Here is a 19,699-nt window from a genome sequence, read left to right as displayed (position 1 = left end):
CATTCTATTTAGATCTGGTCTTACAAGAATAGTCTTAATCAACATACACTGTTACATTTCCTACACTCAGCTTCTTTCTAGGCTGCCAAAACTCCTTCAACAGTCTTACCTTTTGCTCAAATGTCTGCAGTCTAAGAATTATTGACCTGGATTTACTGCAGTGCCCCCTTCCAGTCACCATGCAGTCCTGTGGGCTCTTTCTATTTTTATTTCTTCTTTGGGAATGTCAGCCCACTTCCCCAGTAACTGTTTCATAAATTGTATATAGTCTGACTCCTCCATTTGTTCAGGGATCCCATTTATGTTTAAGTTTGTTTCTTCTAGCATGGGCCTCCGTATCTACAGCCCTCACTTCTGCTGCATCATCTCAAGCTTTAAGCTCCTCATTCACTGATAAAATGTCTTGAATAACTGTAGCATGCTCATTCAGATCGTCTATCACTTCTTCCATGCTGTCTTCTTGTGTAGCCATGCTTTCTAACAAAGTCCTTTTGACATCCTTGATTTCAGCCCATATTGTTTCCTGGGTAGCTTTCCCATCTTGCATCTCTTCCTTGCCTGCCATCATTGGTGTCTTTTCGTCTAGGAACATTTTAATTTTACTTCTCCTGGGTACCTTTTTCTTCATCATAAAACCTCTTTCTATCTCTGCAAAGCCTCAGAGGAAAATCACACACTAGAAGGTCTTACTAAAACTTATAATTAGTACGCTGCCATGGAAGTGCGAGTTTTAATGTTTTATTTGCACTGAGCCATACTGGAAGTCATCTGGGATATTAATTTTATGTTAGAGTGCCTTACCCTACTTCTGTTTGAACTGACTTCCTGGAAGAAATTGTTGTAGTGGCTGTCGCATCAGCCTGAAGAAATTATAAGCTACAAGCTTTGTCTGTTCTGTCTCTTTATTTGTATTTTTTTTCAAAGTGCAGATTTTACTATGCACTTATCCTTCCTTTATGCCAGAAGTGACCACAGAGACCAATCTGTGTCATGCAGTTCATCTTCCCACCTTTGATACAAACTATGAAAGTCAGGAGGATCTCTCACTTTACTGTATTGTTGCTCACAGACAGCTCAGGTGCTATGTGGATCGCATGCATTCCATTCTTAAGGATGATCATCCTTGATTTTCGTATTGTTGCTCACAGACAGCTCAGGTGCTTTGTGGATCGCATGCATTCCATTCTTAAGGATGATCATCCTTGATTTTCGTATTGTTGCTCACAGACAGCTCAGGTGCTTTGTGGATCGCATGCATTCCATTCTTAAGGATGATCATCCTTGATTTTCCTTCCCAAAGGAAGAAGGGGTCAGGATGCAGATGGTTTTCAAAATACATTTGCTAGTGCAATACAAATTGTGACAAAGCACTTGCCATCGATGCCTGAAGTGCTTCTGTCTAGAGCTGTGTCCACATGTGCCACCTTTTTCAGATGCCTACAAAGATGAAATCTCTGCTCTTTCCATACATGTGGGCACACGCAAAGTGGATGAGTTTTTAATCAGCAAATTTATATTCCCCAATTTTCAACTCCTGATGAATTTTTTACATAGAAAATCACTGCTAGGGGGCTTTTTTATTTGCTGTGTGGTAGTGATTTAAAGTGGTTGGGTTTCTTCTTTGTTCTTGACAGTTGTGCAACTATCAAGTTAGTGTATATATAATATATATATATATATATATAGAGAGAGAGAGAGAGGGAGAGAGAGAGAGGGGGAAGAGGGGGTATAAAGGATGCAAGAGGACTTTCCCCACTGAAATAACACCCTTTCTGAGTTAAACTACAAATGATTTGCTTCATCTGGTTAATGTCTCAGTCAACTTAACGCTAGTGAAAAGTAGAGGAAGCAATCTGTGCATCAGCTGCTTGGTCTGGTATACCTTTGCAGAAAGCTACATGCTGGACATTATTTCTAGGTCATGCCTGCCTTTTAAAGCCACAGTGACCAAGGGTGTATTCCCATAAGGAGACCACTCATTTGATGTAGCTAGGGACAGTGTCCTACATTGTTACAAAAGATGGTGGGTGCCTACCTTACTAGGCCTAGTGTCCTACATTGTTACAAAAGATAGCGGGTACTTACCTTAATGTTAAATGGGCTAGTTGAGGCTTATCTGTAGAACCAGCCTGACCTCCTTCCACATTCTCGTGCTCTAACTTTTCTGTTAGCATTATGAGTTGCGTCTTTGTTGGAATTCTTTGCTTTGATAGGAAATGGAAAGGAGCAGTATATTGTGAGTGAAGAATGATTTGGTATCCTGGGAAAGTTTTATCTGTTAAGCAGAATTGCTGCAGAGGTAGCAATCTTACATTGTTATTACAAATGTACCTTTTTTAACAGACCTATCGTTATGGTGAGTAACTTTCATTTTTGTGGCACATATAGTAGTGTGAGTGGATCAACAGGTAACATACTTGCCTTTGGTGCTGGAAGAGCAGAACACTGTGGGTGTTATTTTCATGGAAGGTGTGTGGACTCATTTTTCATTACTTGAAGTGCTGTGTGCATAGGGGTGTGGGTGGTAGTACTGCAGTCTTGGGTGTGGTGTCCTTTGGATGAGACATAAAACCGGTGGTACCTTACTTAGGTGGCCATAAAGATTCCACAGCATTTCTTGAAAAGAGTAGGAGAATATTGCTGGACAAACTTCCCTTAGTCAGTATGAATATCATGTTGAATCTCCCCTGAAAAGAGATTGCTAGCCTAGTGGTTTTACCCCAGTCAGCAAAACATAAATAATACTAAAAAAATAGTATTAGTTTTCTTATTTTTTTCCCAAAATGTTACAAATTGCTGCTTCTCTATTAACATTTAAACTTACTTAGCCCCTCTAATAGCTCACTCTAATCATCATCATCCTCTTTTGGCTGTTCCCGTTAGGGGTCGCCACAGCAGATCACCTGTTTCCATTTCTTCCTGTCCTCTGCATCTTGCTCTGTCACACCAACCACCTGCATGTCCTCTCTCACCACATCCATAAACCTTATCTTAGGCCGTCCTCTTTTCCTGTTACCTGGTAGCTTCATCCTTAGCATCTTTTTCCCAATGTCCTCAGCATCCCTCCTCAGCACATGTCCAAACTAACGTAATCGTGCCTCTTTGGCTTTGTCTCCAAACCTTCCAACCTGGGCTGACCCTCTAATATACTTATTCCTAATCCTGTCCACCCTCGTCACACCCAGCGCAAATCTTAGCATCTTTAATTCTGCCACATCCAGCTCAAACTCCTGCCTTTTTGTCAATGCCACTGTCTCCAACCCATATACCATAGCTGGTCTCACTACCCTCTTGTAGACCTTCCCTTTCACTCTTACAGGTACTCATCTGTCACAAATCACTCCTGACACTCTTCTCCACCCACTCCATCCTGCCTGTAACTCTCTTCTTCACCTCTCTTCCACACTCACCATTATTCTGAACTATTGATCCCAAGTATTTAAACTCATCCACCTTCGCCACCTCTACTCCTTGCATCCTCACCATTCCTCTATCCTCCCTCTCATTCACACAGACATATTCTGTCTTAGTCCTGCTGACCTTCATTCCTCTTCTCTCTAGAGCACATCTCCATCTCTCCAGGGTCTCCTCCACCTGTTCCCTACTCTCACTACAGATCACAATGTCATCTGCAAACATCATAGTCCATGGGGACTCCTGTCTGATCTCGTCTGTCAATCTGTCCATCACCATTGCAAATAAGAAAGGGCTCAGAGCTATTCCTTGATGTAACCCCACCTCCACCTTAAACGCATCTGTCACTCCCACAGTAGACCTCACCGCTGTCACACTACCCTCATACATATCCTGTACCACTCTTACATACTTCAATGACACTCCTGACTTCCTCATACAATACCACAACTCCTCTCTAGGCACCCTGTCATAGGCTTTCTCCAAGTCTACAAAAGCACAATGCAACTCCTTCTGACATTCTCTGTACTTCTCCATCAACACTCTCAGAGCGAACATTGCATCTGTAGTGCTCTTTCCTGGCATGAAACCATACTGCTGATCACTAATCATCACGTCCCTTCTTAACCTTGCTTCCACTACTCTTTCCCATAACTTCATGCTGTGACTGATCAATTTTATCCCTCTGTAGTTACTACAGCTCTGCACATCACCCTTATTCTTAAAAATCGGTACCAAAACACTTTTTCTCCATTCCTCAGGCATTCTCTCACTTTCCAAGATTTCATTAAACAATCTGGTTAAAAACTCCACTGCCATTTCACCTAAACACCTCCATGCTTCCACAGGTATGTCATCTGGGCCAACAGCCTTTCCATTCTTCATTCTCTTCATAGCTATCCTTACTTCCTCCTTGCTAATCCATTGTACTTAATGATTCACTATCCCTGCATCATCCAACCTTCTCTCCCTCTCATTCTCTTCATTCATCAACCCCTCAAAGTACTCTTTCCATCTCCTCAACACACTCCCCTCGCTTGTGAGTATGTTTCCCTCATTATCCTTTATCACCTTTACCTGCTGCACATCTTTCCTAGCTCGGTCCCTCTGTCTAGCCAATCGGTACAGGTCCTTTTCTCCCTCCTTAGTGTCCAACCTTTCATACAACTCTTCATATGCCTTATCCTTAGCCTTCGCCACCTCTCTCTTTGCCATGCAACTCATCTCCTTATACTCCTGTCTACTTTCATCTCTCTGACAATCCCACTTCTTCTTTGCCAACCTCTTTCTCTATATACTCTCCTGTACTTCGTCATTCCACCACCATGTCTCCTTGTCATCCTTCCTCTGTCCAGATGTGATACCAAGCACCTTTCTAGCCAACTCCCTTACAAGCTCTGCTGTAGTTACCCAGCTATTTGGTAACTCTTCACTGCCACCCAGCGCCTGCCTTAACTCATCCCTGAACTCCACCTTACAATTACCCTTTTTCAATTTCCACCATCTGATCCTTGGTGCTGCCTTCACACTCCTCCTCCTCCTCTTCTTGATCACCAACGTCATCCTACAAACCACCATCCTATGCTGCCTAACTTCACTTTCTCCGGTCACCACTTTACAGTCTCCAATCTCCTTCAAACTGGCCCTCCTACATAAGATATAATCCAGCTGTGTGCATCTTCCTCCACTCTTGTATGTCACCCTATGGTCCTCCCTCTTGTTAAAATACATATTCACCACAGCCATGTCCATCCTTTTCGCACTCTAATGTATTTCTTAAATTACTCCTACCTATCTTATGCATCACTCTTCTCTCTGTACATTCTCAATGCAATGTTATATATTAATATTTGTAAATATCAATGCAATTGTTATTATACTGACTCCAGTGCTGTGCATGCACTGTAACTGCATTATAAAATTTGTTATTGTAAATATTGATTGCATTAAAGTTGTTACCTTGGAGGTTTTCTCCCCGAGCCTCCACTGAAAAAGGTCACCTATGGCCAGTTGGAGTTTTCCAGTAAACAAATGTCAATAAATACATTAATTAACAACATTTTGCATTTTCATTTAATTCGGAAACATTTCCTCATAACATTGTTAAATTTCAATTATTTCTTCCATTATTTTTTTCAAAATGCTTTCTCTGGATCTTTGCTTAATATGTACTTGCATTGACCTTGGGTTTTCTCAGTCTTACAAAATTCTTATTTAGGGTTTGTTGTTTGTCTTCATTGCTTGTTGCTGTGGCTGAATCATTCACTCCCCATGTTTAGGTTCAGTTCTGTTCCAGTCACCTTGTCTGCTTCCCAGGTTTATGTTCAGGTGTTATTGTCCAGGTGGACCCCTTTCATATCCTGAATTCCAGGCTTATACTTGTTCCATATTTCTTATCTAGAGTTCATCTTCTTTGCTTATTATGCACTGCCACTCTTTCCACCTCATGAGCTTGTATTTACTGCTCATGCTGTAAAACATGCTACACTAGTTAGTGCTTAAACATCATAATGCTAGCGTCTGAGGCTAGATTTGTATATCCATCTATTGTCTTTGGATTTTTATGTTCTGCCTTTCTCCTTGTGGGTATCTTCTACATCCTCCTCCACCTCTAAAAGAGCTCTTGTTTGCTTGGTTGTTCTGTATGCATATAGCCTTTGTTTTCATCCCTGCTGCCTTAGTTATGATTGAAAATGATGTATAGGTGCTGAGGCTCAACATAACTACCCTCTTATCAAATTGTTAACTACACAAACCTTTATGCAAAAATTGAGCACATTGAAAGTGTAGCTTACCGAGATTCTGTCTTACAATTCTACTGCCAGAAATTTTAAGTGCAATGTACAAAGGACTGCAAGGCAAAATGAGCTATGGGCAGTGTTAGTGCGTATGTTTTATAATATGAATGATCATTTATTAACTGGTATGTGCATTTGAGAAGTAACATATCTCATATAACATATTTGCTCATGCTTTATTGTGTCCTATGTGTTCCACTGTCAAACTGTATGTATGTATGTATATATTTTTTTTTAATTATATTTGTACTAGTGTTTTATTTGATGTTATTTGTATCTCTGGTGCTCTTTTCTCTGGGCCTCTGCTGAAAATGGGTAGTTATTACCCAGTCGGATTTTCCCAGTAAACAAATGGCAATCAATAAATAAGTAAATGAGTAAATAAATAAATAAATGAGTACCAGAAGGCAGCCTCTTATGCTGGCTTCAAAAATACATTAATTCATATGCCCATTGTAGATGTGCCATTTGAACATATTGCCGTGTATATTATTGGGTTTCAAGTCATTTTGCAGCTAAAGATACCGTGAGTAACCTGTAAGACTAATGCTAAATTTATAGCTAGGAAGCTTGTCCTATTAATTTCAAGTGTAAGGATAGCTAAGGAAGTAGGGACTGACCAAGGGTCTTAATGGTGATGTGATCCTGGACAACACATGCTGTAGAATTCCCTGTGAAATCCAGGGATCACAAGGAAGTGCTGTTTATAAGGGGGAGAGTCATTCAACTACAAAAGTACAGATGTGTGTATGTACATTGTGACAAACTGTTTTATACCAAACCCTTAGATACTTCAGATATGTGCAGGGAATGCTAGTGCCTCAAAGGAAAAACTCTGATCCCTTGCAGGGGTAGTGGGACTATCCCCAGCTAGCTTAACCCTCAACTTTAGGGGAATAAATGGGCCATATTCCTGTCACCTAGGAAGACTAAATTAGCCAGTGTGGGTTGGTGGGGAGGCAGCCCAAAATATATATATATATATATATATATATATATATATATATATATATATATATATATATATATATATATATATATATATATATATATATATATATATATGAATCTACTTCATTACAACGACAGCCCACTTCACCGAAACCCAAAGCAACGAGACCACATCAACGAAACCCCACAACAACGAACATTCACAGCAACGAAACCCAAAACCACGAAACACCAACACAAACATCACAAACACACACATACACCCACAACAACCCCAAAGTACCTAACACACAATACTATAAACCGTATAGGCAGGGGGGAAAGCCCCCTGCACCCCCCTTCTTTATTATTCAAACTCCGAGATTACACAAACAGACACACAAGGCACACTCACACCCACTTATTACATTCCCAAACAAACACACACCACACTCACAACACACACTTACACACACCACTACCCCTCAAACACACACTTACACATTTATACTTACCTGCATCGCAATACCAGCACCGCTAGATCACAGTCCCGTAATGTCTGAATTTAAATTTTGCATGCATAACTCCAACATCGCACAAACAGACACACAAGGCACACTGACACCCACACATTACATTCCCAAACAAACACACACCACACTCACAACACACACTTACACACCACTACCCCTCAAACACACACTTACACATCGGAACACTAGAAGCGCTTAACACAGTCCTGTAATGTCGGGATTTTAAATTTCGCACTTCTGGGGTTTTGATGTTCTAAAGTGTCGAACATCTGGTCCAGATCTTCCAGGTTTCGTTCATATGAAGGGACCCCATATATTTATATATAATATAATATATATATATATATATATATATATATATATATATATATATATAAAATTGTGTCATGAACATGTATAAATATGCATTTAGTTTAACAATATGTGTACTGTACTACAGCCGTTCTTTATTTTCTTAATAATTATTTTGATCCTTCTCTCCACCAGCGACAAGGTCACTGTCCCAGATGTTACTTCTCTTGGCTTCTTTAGCCTAGGACACTGGGAGAAAGAGATAAGAGACAGAGATTGGAGTCTCATCCAACAGGGTTTAGGGCATTGTTTTTAATACTGCTAACACTTCCTATTGTTAGGTGTAATATATGGTACACTGCTTGTAACACTGGGATACTCCCTCACACCCATGATTGCAGCAAACGTATATTCATTCCTGAACAGATTCATGTACCCTACATCCCAAATGTAAAACTGTAAGCCTCAGCCATCCTGCAGGTAGAGGTTTTGCTGTGGGACTCCACCAACACTCATTTCTCTGTATTGTTGAGCTCATATCATTTAGTCCTATCTGTTCTCTCCCAAATCCTCAGTACCCAGGCCACTAATTAAGGCAGGATTATTTGAGGTATAGCGAGGGCCTATTTTTTTTTTTTTTTTTTTTTTACTTAGATCATATATCATCAGTGATTTATTCAAGAACAAAGTAAGTTTGACACTGTAACATTTTATATGTATGAATCTCTTTAACTCTTGCTTGTGTTGGGTTGTAATCTGATATGCTTTGTTTATGAATTCCTTTTCTGTTCATGACAGTATGCATTTGCAGTCGTGCATAACTGCAACAACTCTGATGTTATTTATTTATCTACCTTTTTGAAATTGCAGCAAATGTATTTCATGAGTAACTAAATAAAGGCTGTGGTACTTATCATTATTTAAATTATAGTATATCTGTAGCACTTCTGCTTTCTTGTGATTTTCTTGACTTTCATCTCATTTTACTTTGTATTCACAGTGACTTCAGTCCAGAAGTAATATTTTACACAGCAGGCAATATCCCCCAAGCTCCAACAGCACCGCGACTTGTACGAGCAGGAGTCACGTGGGTAACGTTGCAGTGGTGTAGGCCAGAAGGATGTACAACTGACGAAGTTATCACCTACACATTAGACATGCAAGAAGAAAATAATGTAAGAGTTTTGATGAATTATGCTTATATAAATTGGAAGTCTGAGTTACTGAAGGTCTAGTAATACTGAAATATTTTTATCAGCTGTCCATCCACCAAAACAGTTCTACACTGCAATGAGTAGATGGGCTCATATCATACTAATTAAAGCTCAACTTAAAATAATATCTAGATGTAGGAAGCCAGTAATGTTTGACCATCATGAGTTACATAGGTAAACCCATCTTAAGAGCAGTTAGATAACTTGTCAGCCCTAGTGTTCATGAGTCTTCCTTTGATCACAATTAGCCACTAAAGGTCACCTGCCCAGTGAAGATTTCTTCAGGACTTTTTACCATGTTATCAGTCTCTTCCTTCGAGACTCTGCCATCACTACCACTGTCATAGGCAGCTTCAGTCAGTGACCACATACTTTTTTCTTCAGTTCTTTCTCAATATTATTAGTGAGATGTAGAAGAGAATTTATTATTTGTTTGTATGTTTTTTAGGTCACCTGAGTAGTTATTTTTTGGTGTGGTTTCTGAACTATGAGGATACCTTCAGGGCCATTATTTAAGCCATGAAGTTTTGACCAGTAAATTGCATGTAGGTCAGGTATCTTGTATGATTGGCTTCTTCCTTTGCTTAGTTGGAAATTTCTACTGCTGTGTCATACCGGACATCTCCATCATGTCTCTTTCCTGATGAGACCCTGGGCCATGCAGCTGCTTCTGTTGTTGCTGCTGCTCCCTCTATTGCAATCCCATCGGAGCTCTATATGGTGCAGCCATCTGAAAAAATCCATCACATGTTACCATTCACTTCAGTAGAGAAGGAGCAACTGAGGTTTCTGATATCGGATGGACCAGATAGCATATTTCAAAATGTACGGAAGAAGTTCCCAGTTCTTTAATTGAGCTACATCAGCTCATTTGGAGTGGGCAGACATTGCATATAAGAAGAAATGGAAAACTAGAAATACGGCTTCTCCTCAATCCAGTAGAGATTCTCAGCAAGAGTGGCGGGATTTTACTCAGAGCCTTTTTAAAGTTATTGTATGGCTACCTATTGAAATGTCAGCACTTGAAATGCGAAGTGCCAACAAACTGGGAAAAAAAGATTGAAAACCTGGAGAAGAGCAAATATTGAAAATCGCCCTTCTCCTTAAAACTTCTTTTTACAAGGGGGCAAGCCCCCACCCGGCACCCTTCCTTTGGAGGACAAGCCACTACACCCCCAAAACATATATATATATATATATATATATATATATATATATATATATATATATATATATATATATTCCAACTCCAAGATTGCCATACCTTTAAGAAAAGGGAATATTCTGAGAAATGACATCTCGGACATATTATATGCAAGTCTGTTCTTTCGGTCATTCAGTCTCTGTATTTTGGGACTCACTCTAGTGGGCCCTGACGTTCCAATAGTTACCCTATTAATATCCTTGAAGCTACTTTCTTTCTTTCTTTCTTTTCTGTTTCAGCTGTCTCTCCTCTTTCTTTTTCTTCTTCTGTCCTTATAAGACAAAGGGAGGACTCGGAGGAAGAAGGGTAGTCAGATTCAGATGGGGAGGATTCATTGGTATTTTCTTCCAAAATTCATTCTCCTGTTACCTATGCTAAGTGCCCTGGTCACTAACTACCTTTTCATTTAGCAAGGGTGTGCATTTAATAGTGTATGTTATGGGTAGTTGCTGTTTTCCAGAAGAAACAATACTACAGTTTTTAGGATTCAGTTTAAGCCCATTTTTGTATAACATGTATTAACTAGGGTAAGCTCTTTCTGAAGACTGCAGATGTCTGACAGGGATCTGACTGAGTTTGCAGTGATCTGCAGACTTGGTTAACCAGATGTCTTGGCTATAATTTTTGAAATCAGAGTAGTAGATGCCAAACAGAAGCGTCCCAGTACAGTTCCCTGGGATCAAGGAACAAATCAGAGTAATGCCCACTGATATTTTTTAGCTTTTTCAGAAGCTAATTTCTGTTCTTGGTTTATGGGAGTGATCCTTATAATCCTTTTAACTTTATTGGTGATATTTTCTGTACTAACCTCATTCTGAGAAATTTTAACCTTGCCGTACAGTTTAAGGAGTTTTGTTCTCGTGTTATAAAGTTTATGTTAGTTGACTACTGGGAGGTTGTTTTTAAATTTCCCATTGTATGTGGCTCTGTTTAAGACTGCCCGAGTAATGCATTTCTCTTGTGTGTATAAAATTCCTCAGTGAAGATGGTTGTTGTGTAAGGTTGAAGATTAATGGAGTCATGGGTAAATTTAGAGATTTCATCATGTAATGACATAAGGTTCACCCTTCTGAGTTCTGCAATATAGAAACATTGGAAGCATGGTTATAGTGGTTTTAAGAGTAAATGACACGAGTTTCTGGTCTGACTTAACTAGAGCAGGAGTGACCAGGACATTGGCACAATTAGAGTCAATATTAATGAGGACCAGATCCAAAATATTTCGCCTGTAGTAGGTTTGTTCACCATTTGATCCAGGGAATTCCTATTTATCAAATCCAAATAAAATGCCCTAGGGCAGATAGCCTAGTATGAACCTATGAACCTATACCCTATGTTATAGATTTATTATGGATTATGAAGTCTTTGCTTATAGGAGCATCTTGTAAATGAATCTAACATGATCATCTGGAGACTTGAAGGGGGATCTATAAAATGCTGTAAGCTAGTAGCTTGTATTGTCCATGGTAAACTAAAGTTCTGATGTTGTTAATCTTCTTTCCATTCATCACTGATGTGTTGGCCTAATACCTAGCTCGCTCCAGTCAAAAAACTCTTGAGCTAAGCTTTTACCCATAGTGCCCTTCTCCCTGATACCTCATATCTCGTTTGCCGCATAGCCGTAAAGCCACTTCCAAGTCAAGCTCTCAGCTAAGTGTAAACTTTTGATATTTTTACTGGATATTGTGTCCACCTTTTATTCCTTGTTGGTATTTTTGATATTTCTTTAACTTTGAAGCTTTGTATAGACCCTTTTACCCTTCTCAGTAATTATCAGTACCATTGGTGGTACAGTCTTTCTCCCTACCCTTGTGGTATTTCTTCATCTTCCTCTTCCTTTTTTCACCCTATCTTTGATATCTATTTGGATATAAATATAGAAGAACTCTTTGCCTTAGTTTCCTGTCTAACTTGTTGTGTGTATATCTATACTTGCTCGTGATGTCTGATAAAAAAGGCACATCAGGGTTTAAGCATTGTGCTTCTTATAAGGGAAAACTACTTAACAGTGATTCCCATGATGACTGTTTTTATTGTCTGAGAGTGTCCCATCTTTTGGTGCAACCCCCTTGTGTAATTTGCCAAAGTTTTAGTCACTGCACCTTGAATGAGCGCAAAAACAAACTGATTCTAAAGGGCCTCCTTAAGTCGCCCTTTTCAGAGGCCCTTTCTGTGATGGAGGTCTTATCCCCTCCTACTAAAAAGAAGAAAAGGTCTAACTCTGTCCCCTCTCACACTTGGGTGACCAGGACAAGAATGTAAACTCTAAAGTACCAAAATTGTCTTCAGAGCATAAGTCCACCTCATCAGCACTGATCTCTTCCATTCCAACTACAACTATTCCTTTATCGGCGCCTGCTTTGGCTCCGATATTGTCTATGGCACCGGCTACTGATTTTCCAAAGGTTACTACAGCTTTACCATCGAGTGCCACTTTGGCACAGTGCACCTCTTTGATGCCCACCTCTGCGATTCCATTTGCTACTGAACCTTTTGTGTTGGCTCCAAGTGCCCTTATGGCACCGAGTACTTTCACAGTTCTGATAATGACAATTTTGATGCCACTTCTTCCTGTCTCCAAACCTGAGACATCGTTGCCGATAGATTCCACACCACGGACCTAATACTCTCCATCAACAGATCCTTTTTCTAGGGCAAGTATATAGTTTGTTCCTAGAATGACCTGACTCCCCATCAGGAGTATCCACTAGATCCACCAGGAGCCTTTCCGAGTTTGACGTGGTGAGTCTTGTGAATCAGCTGTTGACAGCCAGGGGGATAAGCACTCTTTCTAGAACCAATCCACCTGCAGGACCTGGGTTGGTCTCTCCCTGGACTCCATCCTATTCTCCTCCTTTTACCATACCAGTTCCAAAGTCTTTAGCTCCTATGTCATTTTCAGAACCCCCCATCTCGGCGCCTGTAGTGGACCTCACTGGGGCTCCGGGACTGTCCCTTTGGCCTTTGGTTCCTTCTGAATCAAGCCTTCCTCAACTCCGTGATTGGGCTGCAGACTCTTCAGCTAGGGGTACGGTTCTGAGTGTGTCTACAGTTCTGTCCATGGTGCCGGGAGCTCTGTCTGCGCTGATCCTGCTTGAGGGTCCACACTCGGGAGCAGGTTCAGTGGAGCGGGGAGTGACCCCGGTTCTGAGGTTGTCCTTCTCGGTTCTGGGATCCCATCCCCTCTTTGGATGGACTTGCTTTCCGAGCTATGGAGATGACACTTGCTTCTGGAAGCATTCCACCAACAAAGGAACCCCAGACCTCTTTTTCCCTGAGCTACAGCTGGCACAAGCCATTGCCCTGGGGCACTGGGCAGGAAAGTCGCAGGTGACTCTATTACAGGGCACCCCCTCTTCCGAGTCCTCCCCAGAGGCCCCCGCTGACCAGCCACCATGGAAGAGATTGTGCTAGAGGATACGGATTTTTATAATGGTGAAGGTCCCCACAGTCACCCCCTAATGATGTCTCCACTGGGGAAATCCTTGAAATGTTGAAACAGAGTGGTGATTGGAAGCCCAGTAACTCTTCTTTCGAGGAGTCCATGTTTCTGCAGGCTTTCCTTGCCCAGCCATCTACCTCTTGGGTGACCCCACCTACGGTCGAACTGGTACAACTCATGGTGCAGCGTGCTTGGAAGGTTTGTGGCCTGCACTGTGGTGGCAGGACAGGTAGCTTACATCCTTCTAAGTTGGGAACTGCTGATTGAGGGCTCAGTGTCTGTTATTCTAAAAGTGTATTAATTCTGGTTTAAGCACTTGGGCTTCAGGCCAGTTGTTTTACATTAAGAAGGTTTGTGGTTTGCACTGTAGTGGCAGAACAGGTAGCTTACATCCTTCTAAGTTGGGAACTGCTGATTGAGGGCTCAGTGTCTGTTATTCTAAAAGTGTATTAATTCTGGTTTAAGCACTTGGGCTTCAGGCCAGTTATTTTACATTAAAAGGGTTTGTGGTCTGCACTCTTGTGGGAGGAGAGGCTGGACTCCACCCTTCTGAAATGGGAATTTCTGGTTAAAGGCTTATAGTGCCTGCATATTTGAACTGCTTCTTACTGAAATTGGTACACCTTGTTTGCTGTAGCATAGACTAGATCCAGGCCTGCTGAATCTAGCTTTGTTTGTATAACTTGAGCACTAATCCAGGCATTCTTTAAAGTATTCGATTGTATTTATTACTGCTTGGTAGTAACTTGATTAAAGTGTAGCTATCATTCTAAGTCTTTTGGATTAAGCACTTGGGCTTCAGACCAGTTGTTTTACATTAGGAAGGTTTGTGGCCTGCACTGTGGTGGCCGGACAGGTAGCTTACATCCTTCTAAGTTGGGAACTGCTGATTGAGAGCTCAATGTCTGTTATTCTAAAAGTGTATTAGTTCTGGTTTAAGCACTTGGGCTTCAGCACAGTTATTTTACATTAAGAAAGTTCGTGGTCTGCACTCTTGTGGGAGGAGAGGCTGGACTCTGCCCTTATGAGCTGAGAATTTCTGGTTAAAGGCTTATAGTGCCTGCATATTTGAACTGTTTCTTACTGAAATTGGTACACTTTGTTTGCTGCAGCATAGACTAGATCCAGGCCTGCTGAATCTAGCTTTGTTTGTATACTTGTTGTTTGTTTGCTTATTATTTCCCTGAAATGCTAATTCCACCTAAAACGCGGCTTTTCAGCGCTTCTGTGGATCCCTAGTGATATCTGCATTGCTTACTGTACTTATTTCCTTGTTTCACTTGAAAGAAAGTTACTGTTTGTCATTTTTGCATTTAAGTTACCTGTAACACATTGCATTTAAGTTACCTGGCACTTGCTCACTAAAGCAATTATATAAGTCAGCACTAAAAATTAAAAGCACTACACCCTCACAAACTCCCCTTGAGTACCTTGTTCCCCATTGGCCCTTTTTTTCAATTATAAAGGAATTCCCAATACTATTCTAGCATGTCCAAAGGTCAGTTGTCAATCTCCTCTCCGGTCCAGCTGGTGAATCTGGGAATCTTGAGGCAATGTTACAACTGCCTCATGTACACAGACAACCCTCTCCTCCTCCCAACAAATTCCAACACATGTGAGAGATGCAACCATATAGCCATAGTGGAGGCTAAGCTCTCTCAACTCAGTACTGGCGAAACCAGTCAGGAGGAGAAGGAAACCACACTCACTACAATTCCAGTCTCACATAGACCTATCACGACAGCAAACCAAACACATAAACAAACAAAATCATACTCGGAGGCTCTAAATAAAAATCTGCCTAAGCAGCAGAGACCTCCAAAGCAGACACCCAAGCAACCGCTACCCCAAAACAAAACACATGCAACACATAGCTCACAAAGCCATTGTGCCGAACAGTCACAGCCCTTAAGGCTAAACAACACACCTGATACACTTGTAATAGGTGACTCTATCGTCAGGCACACTGACCAGGCTGAACAAGGAGAACGTCACAGTGAGCTGCCTGTCAGGTGCTAGGATCCGCCACATAACACAAGCACTCAGGTCACTCCAAGGCAAGTACAAATATGACTCAGTCATTGTCCATGCTGGTGTGAATGACCTGAGATGTACCTCCTGGACTACATGAAAAGAGACATAGAGGAGCTCTCTGAGCATGTAGCCCAGGCCGGTATGACCCTGACCTTGAGTAGCATCTTACCCTCACCAAGAATGATGTCACAATATGAAGACAAGATGATCAATTTCAACAATTGGCTTAAGTATTGGTGTCATTCAAAGGGGATCCAATGCCTGTCAGCCTGGGATGACATGCTCGACAAGCCACGATGCTTCGCTAGGGACGGCTTGCACCTGTCACCCCTGGGCTTTCGGATATTGGCAAAGGCTCTTGCTACCCCCATAGTGCCTTTTTAGGCAAGGCTCAAAAGACAAACCCACCTCCATAGGTATCACAAGGGATAAGAAACTAAGAGTAATGCTACTCAACGCCAGAAGTCTAAACCTCAGGATGCACGCACTCGAAACTCTCCTTAGCATGGAGAACATCGATATCTGTGCAGTAACAGAAACCTGGTTCAAGGCTCCCGAGAGCACCCCAGCACTACCAGGTTATACCTCATACCATGCTTTTTGGCACCAAAACTTGGACCAAACCACAAAAGGAGGGGGAGTGTCAATATTCGTCAAAGGTACCCACACCTCCAGGTTGGTGGCACAGCACAAAGCATCAGAGACTATCCATGTGCAACTAACAGTGGGTAAAACTGCCTTCCAGTTTATAGCCTGCTACAGACCACCCTCCCAAACCCAGGAACCCCACTCGACCTTCCTGAGAACACTGGAAAATATGAAGGTCTCTCCAAACACCATTATATTGGGTGACTTCAACTACCCAAACATAGACTGGGAGCATTACTCTAGCTCCAACACCCTAACCCAAAGGTTCCTAGAATTTATAAACTCAAATGCTATGGAACAACTTGTTACCACTCCCACAAAGGGGAAAACATACTGGACCTGATCATCACCAACATGGGGACTCTATGCTCCAGACCAGAAGTGTATCCCTCACTGGTAAGATCAGACCATAAACTAATCTCACTGGATATTCACATCCCGACTCCACCCCCTGCCCTGAAAACCACAGTGAAAAACTTCTCTAAAGCAAATTTCACACTCCTCAAAAATGAGGTGGAATCCTTCAAAGCCCCGGGGCCTGTGGAAAATATGGCCCAGACCACAGAATCCTTTATAAACGCATTCTATGAACACCTTCAGGAATGCATGGATCATGCAATCCCAAATAAAACCAAGACCCAATCCCCCAAAGGCAGACTGGGGTCTGGTGGACCCCAGCCATAAACAAACTATACAATAGAAGGAGGAAGCTACTACATGATAGAGCAAAATCCCAAAAAGGGAAGGCATCTCTGATCAGTATTAGCAAAAAACTACGGGCACTCATAAAATCGTCTAAGGCCAGCTTCGAGAGAAAAATTGCACAGGACACAAAGGATAATCACAAGGCTTTCTTTAGTTATGTTAGGAACCTGGGTGGGAATTCCCAGATATGCTCAGAATTAGTCCAAAATGACAAAAAATACACCGACCCCACAGGCATTGCCAACATCCTAGCTGACAGGTTCAGTGCAAACTCCCCCCCCTCCCCACCAAAAGGGCAAATATCTATCCCAGCAGAGTGCTGCCCCCCCTGACATCTCAGATGCTCAGGTAAGAGCTGCCCTCTCCAAAGCAAAAAACACAGCATCAATGGGACCAGACGGTGTCCTGGGCTGCATCCTACATGAACTCCAAGAAGAGCTAAACCCAAACATAAAACTACTGCTCAATCTCAGCCTTACTACAGGATATGTACCCAAAGAGTGGCGTACAGCAACAGTGGTCCCTCTCCACAAAGGTGGTGCCTCAACGGATCCTGGAAACTATCGCCCCATAAGCCTGACTAGGTTGGTCTGCAAAGCTATGGAAAGGATCATCATGGACCTCATAAATAAAGATATTGGGGACCTACAGACACTGGATCCTACCCAGTTCGGCTTTGTTAAGGGAAGATCCTGCCTCTTAAACCTGGTTGATTTCTTTGAAGCAGTCACCAAGGCCATTGACGAGGGGAAGGTGGTCTACACAGCCTACCTGGACCTCACAAAAGCCTTCGATACAATACCCCACTCGGGCATTATAGATAAGCTCACCAGCTTAAATATAAACCCCTATGTCACTAGATGGGTTGCAAACTGGCTCAAGGACAGAACCCACATGGTTAGAATTGCTGGAGCAATGTCAGACTCCAAACCAGTTACAAGTGGCATCCCACAAGGCTCAGTCCTGGGACCTCTCTTGCTCAGTATATATTTCTCGGAGGTACAGGCCAACATGGAAGGACTGTGGCTGACCAAGTTCGCAGATGACTGCAAACTGGGCGCCATAATCGACTCTCCAGCCGACACAAGCATCCTCCAAAAGGGCCTCATAGAAACAGACAACTGGTGCCAGAGCCATGGCCTCAAGCTAAACGCCAAAAGTGTATAGTCATCCCCTTTGGCGAAACAAAGTGCCCACAAATTACCACATAGGTGGTAATCCATTAAGTACAGAAGAAGTAATTAGGGACCTGGGGACCCAAGTTGATAGCAATCTCTCATTTGACAACCACGTGGCCAAAGTGGTTAGAAAAACATTTTATATAGCCCACCTAATCATGAAGGGATTCACATCTAGATCAGGGAGGTCATCGTGCCTCTTTACTCATCCCTCATCAGGCCCATAATTGAGTACAATGCCCTTATGGGATGTACCTTACCAGACACCTGCAGCAACTGGAAAGACCCCAAAAGTACCTCACCAAGAGGATCAAAGGGCTCAAACAGATGCCATATGCTGCCCAGTTAAAGAAACTCCAGCTCTACTCAGTGGCATACTGCCTGCTCAGAGGCGATCTGTGCCTGACGTATAAAGCCATGTCCAACCCAGAATTAATGGACATGCTGCACCTCAGAAAATCCAAATCCCATTGAGCTACGCGCTCGAGAGACTTGAACCTCAGCACTGAAATAAATAGGACATGCTGGAGGGATAGATTCATAACCCAGAGGCTCCCTTCACTCTGGAATAAAATTCCAGTCCAGGTTAGGCAGAGTCCCTCATTGACTCTCTTCAAGAGGAATCTTGATGAGTGGATGGGAGATTGTAGGTTTACCCCGGGTATCACTTCTGTGTCACTGTTAGACAGAGGCACAGTATACTAACCTCAAAAAAGGGCATAGCAAAATTAATTTAAAATGGGTGGCAAAAGCCAAACACACTCTGGCTAGGCTTATAAATGCCCTATGGCAGATAGCCCAGTATGAACCTGTAAACCTATGAACCTTTGATTCTGCTGAGTCGATCCCTCGGAGACCTGACTGGAGGAAAACCCACATTGGTCAAAAGGTTTACCAGTTGATGCTATGGTGGTGATGGCGGCCATGAAAAAGGATCTCACCGAAGAGAGTCATACTGTTCATCCGCCCAACAGAAAGTCCCGGGCTGTGGACAGATTAGGGAAGCGAGTTTTTGCTTCAGTGACTTTTGCCATACGGTCTCTGAATTACGTGGCACATTTTACGAGGCTCCAAAGAGACTTGGTTTCTGAACTCTCTGAAACGCTCACAGGACAGGTGTCTGACAGGGTAAGAGACAAAGTTGCCTCGCAGCTCGCAACCCTGGAATCAATCTCATTTCGTCCATGTGGTTGCTCTCACATGCAACCAAAAGGGTGGCTAGAGGGGTGGGTTCAGGCATAGTTATGAGATGCCATGCCTGGATGTGCCTCTGTGACTTCACAGACCTTTTCAAGTCTTCCTTCCTGA

At 42.2% G+C, this 19,699-nt stretch overlaps 1 protein-coding gene across 1 annotated transcript in view; it reads left to right on the top strand.

Moving 5' to 3' along the window:
• FNDC3B (fibronectin type III domain containing 3B) overlaps positions 1 to 19,699 on the top strand; it is a 2,611,550-nt gene that overhangs the window by 1,823,166 nt on the left and 768,685 nt on the right. Inside the window, exon 15 of the mRNA XM_044070236.1 lies at positions 8,967 to 9,141. Within this exon, the coding sequence (XP_043926171.1) occupies positions 8,967 to 9,141 (175 nt within the window). The remainder of the gene's footprint in view (positions 1 to 8,966; positions 9,142 to 19,699) is intronic.

This window comes from Protopterus annectens, chromosome 4.part1 (genome assembly GCF_019279795.1).
Source record: "Protopterus annectens isolate FY-2018-M chromosome 4.part1, PAN1.0, whole genome shotgun sequence".
Taxonomy (NCBI): Eukaryota; Metazoa; Chordata; order Ceratodontiformes; family Protopteridae; genus Protopterus; species Protopterus annectens.
The sequence above is the reverse complement of the archived record's forward strand: the minus strand, read 5'-3'. Positions and strand labels throughout refer to the sequence as shown.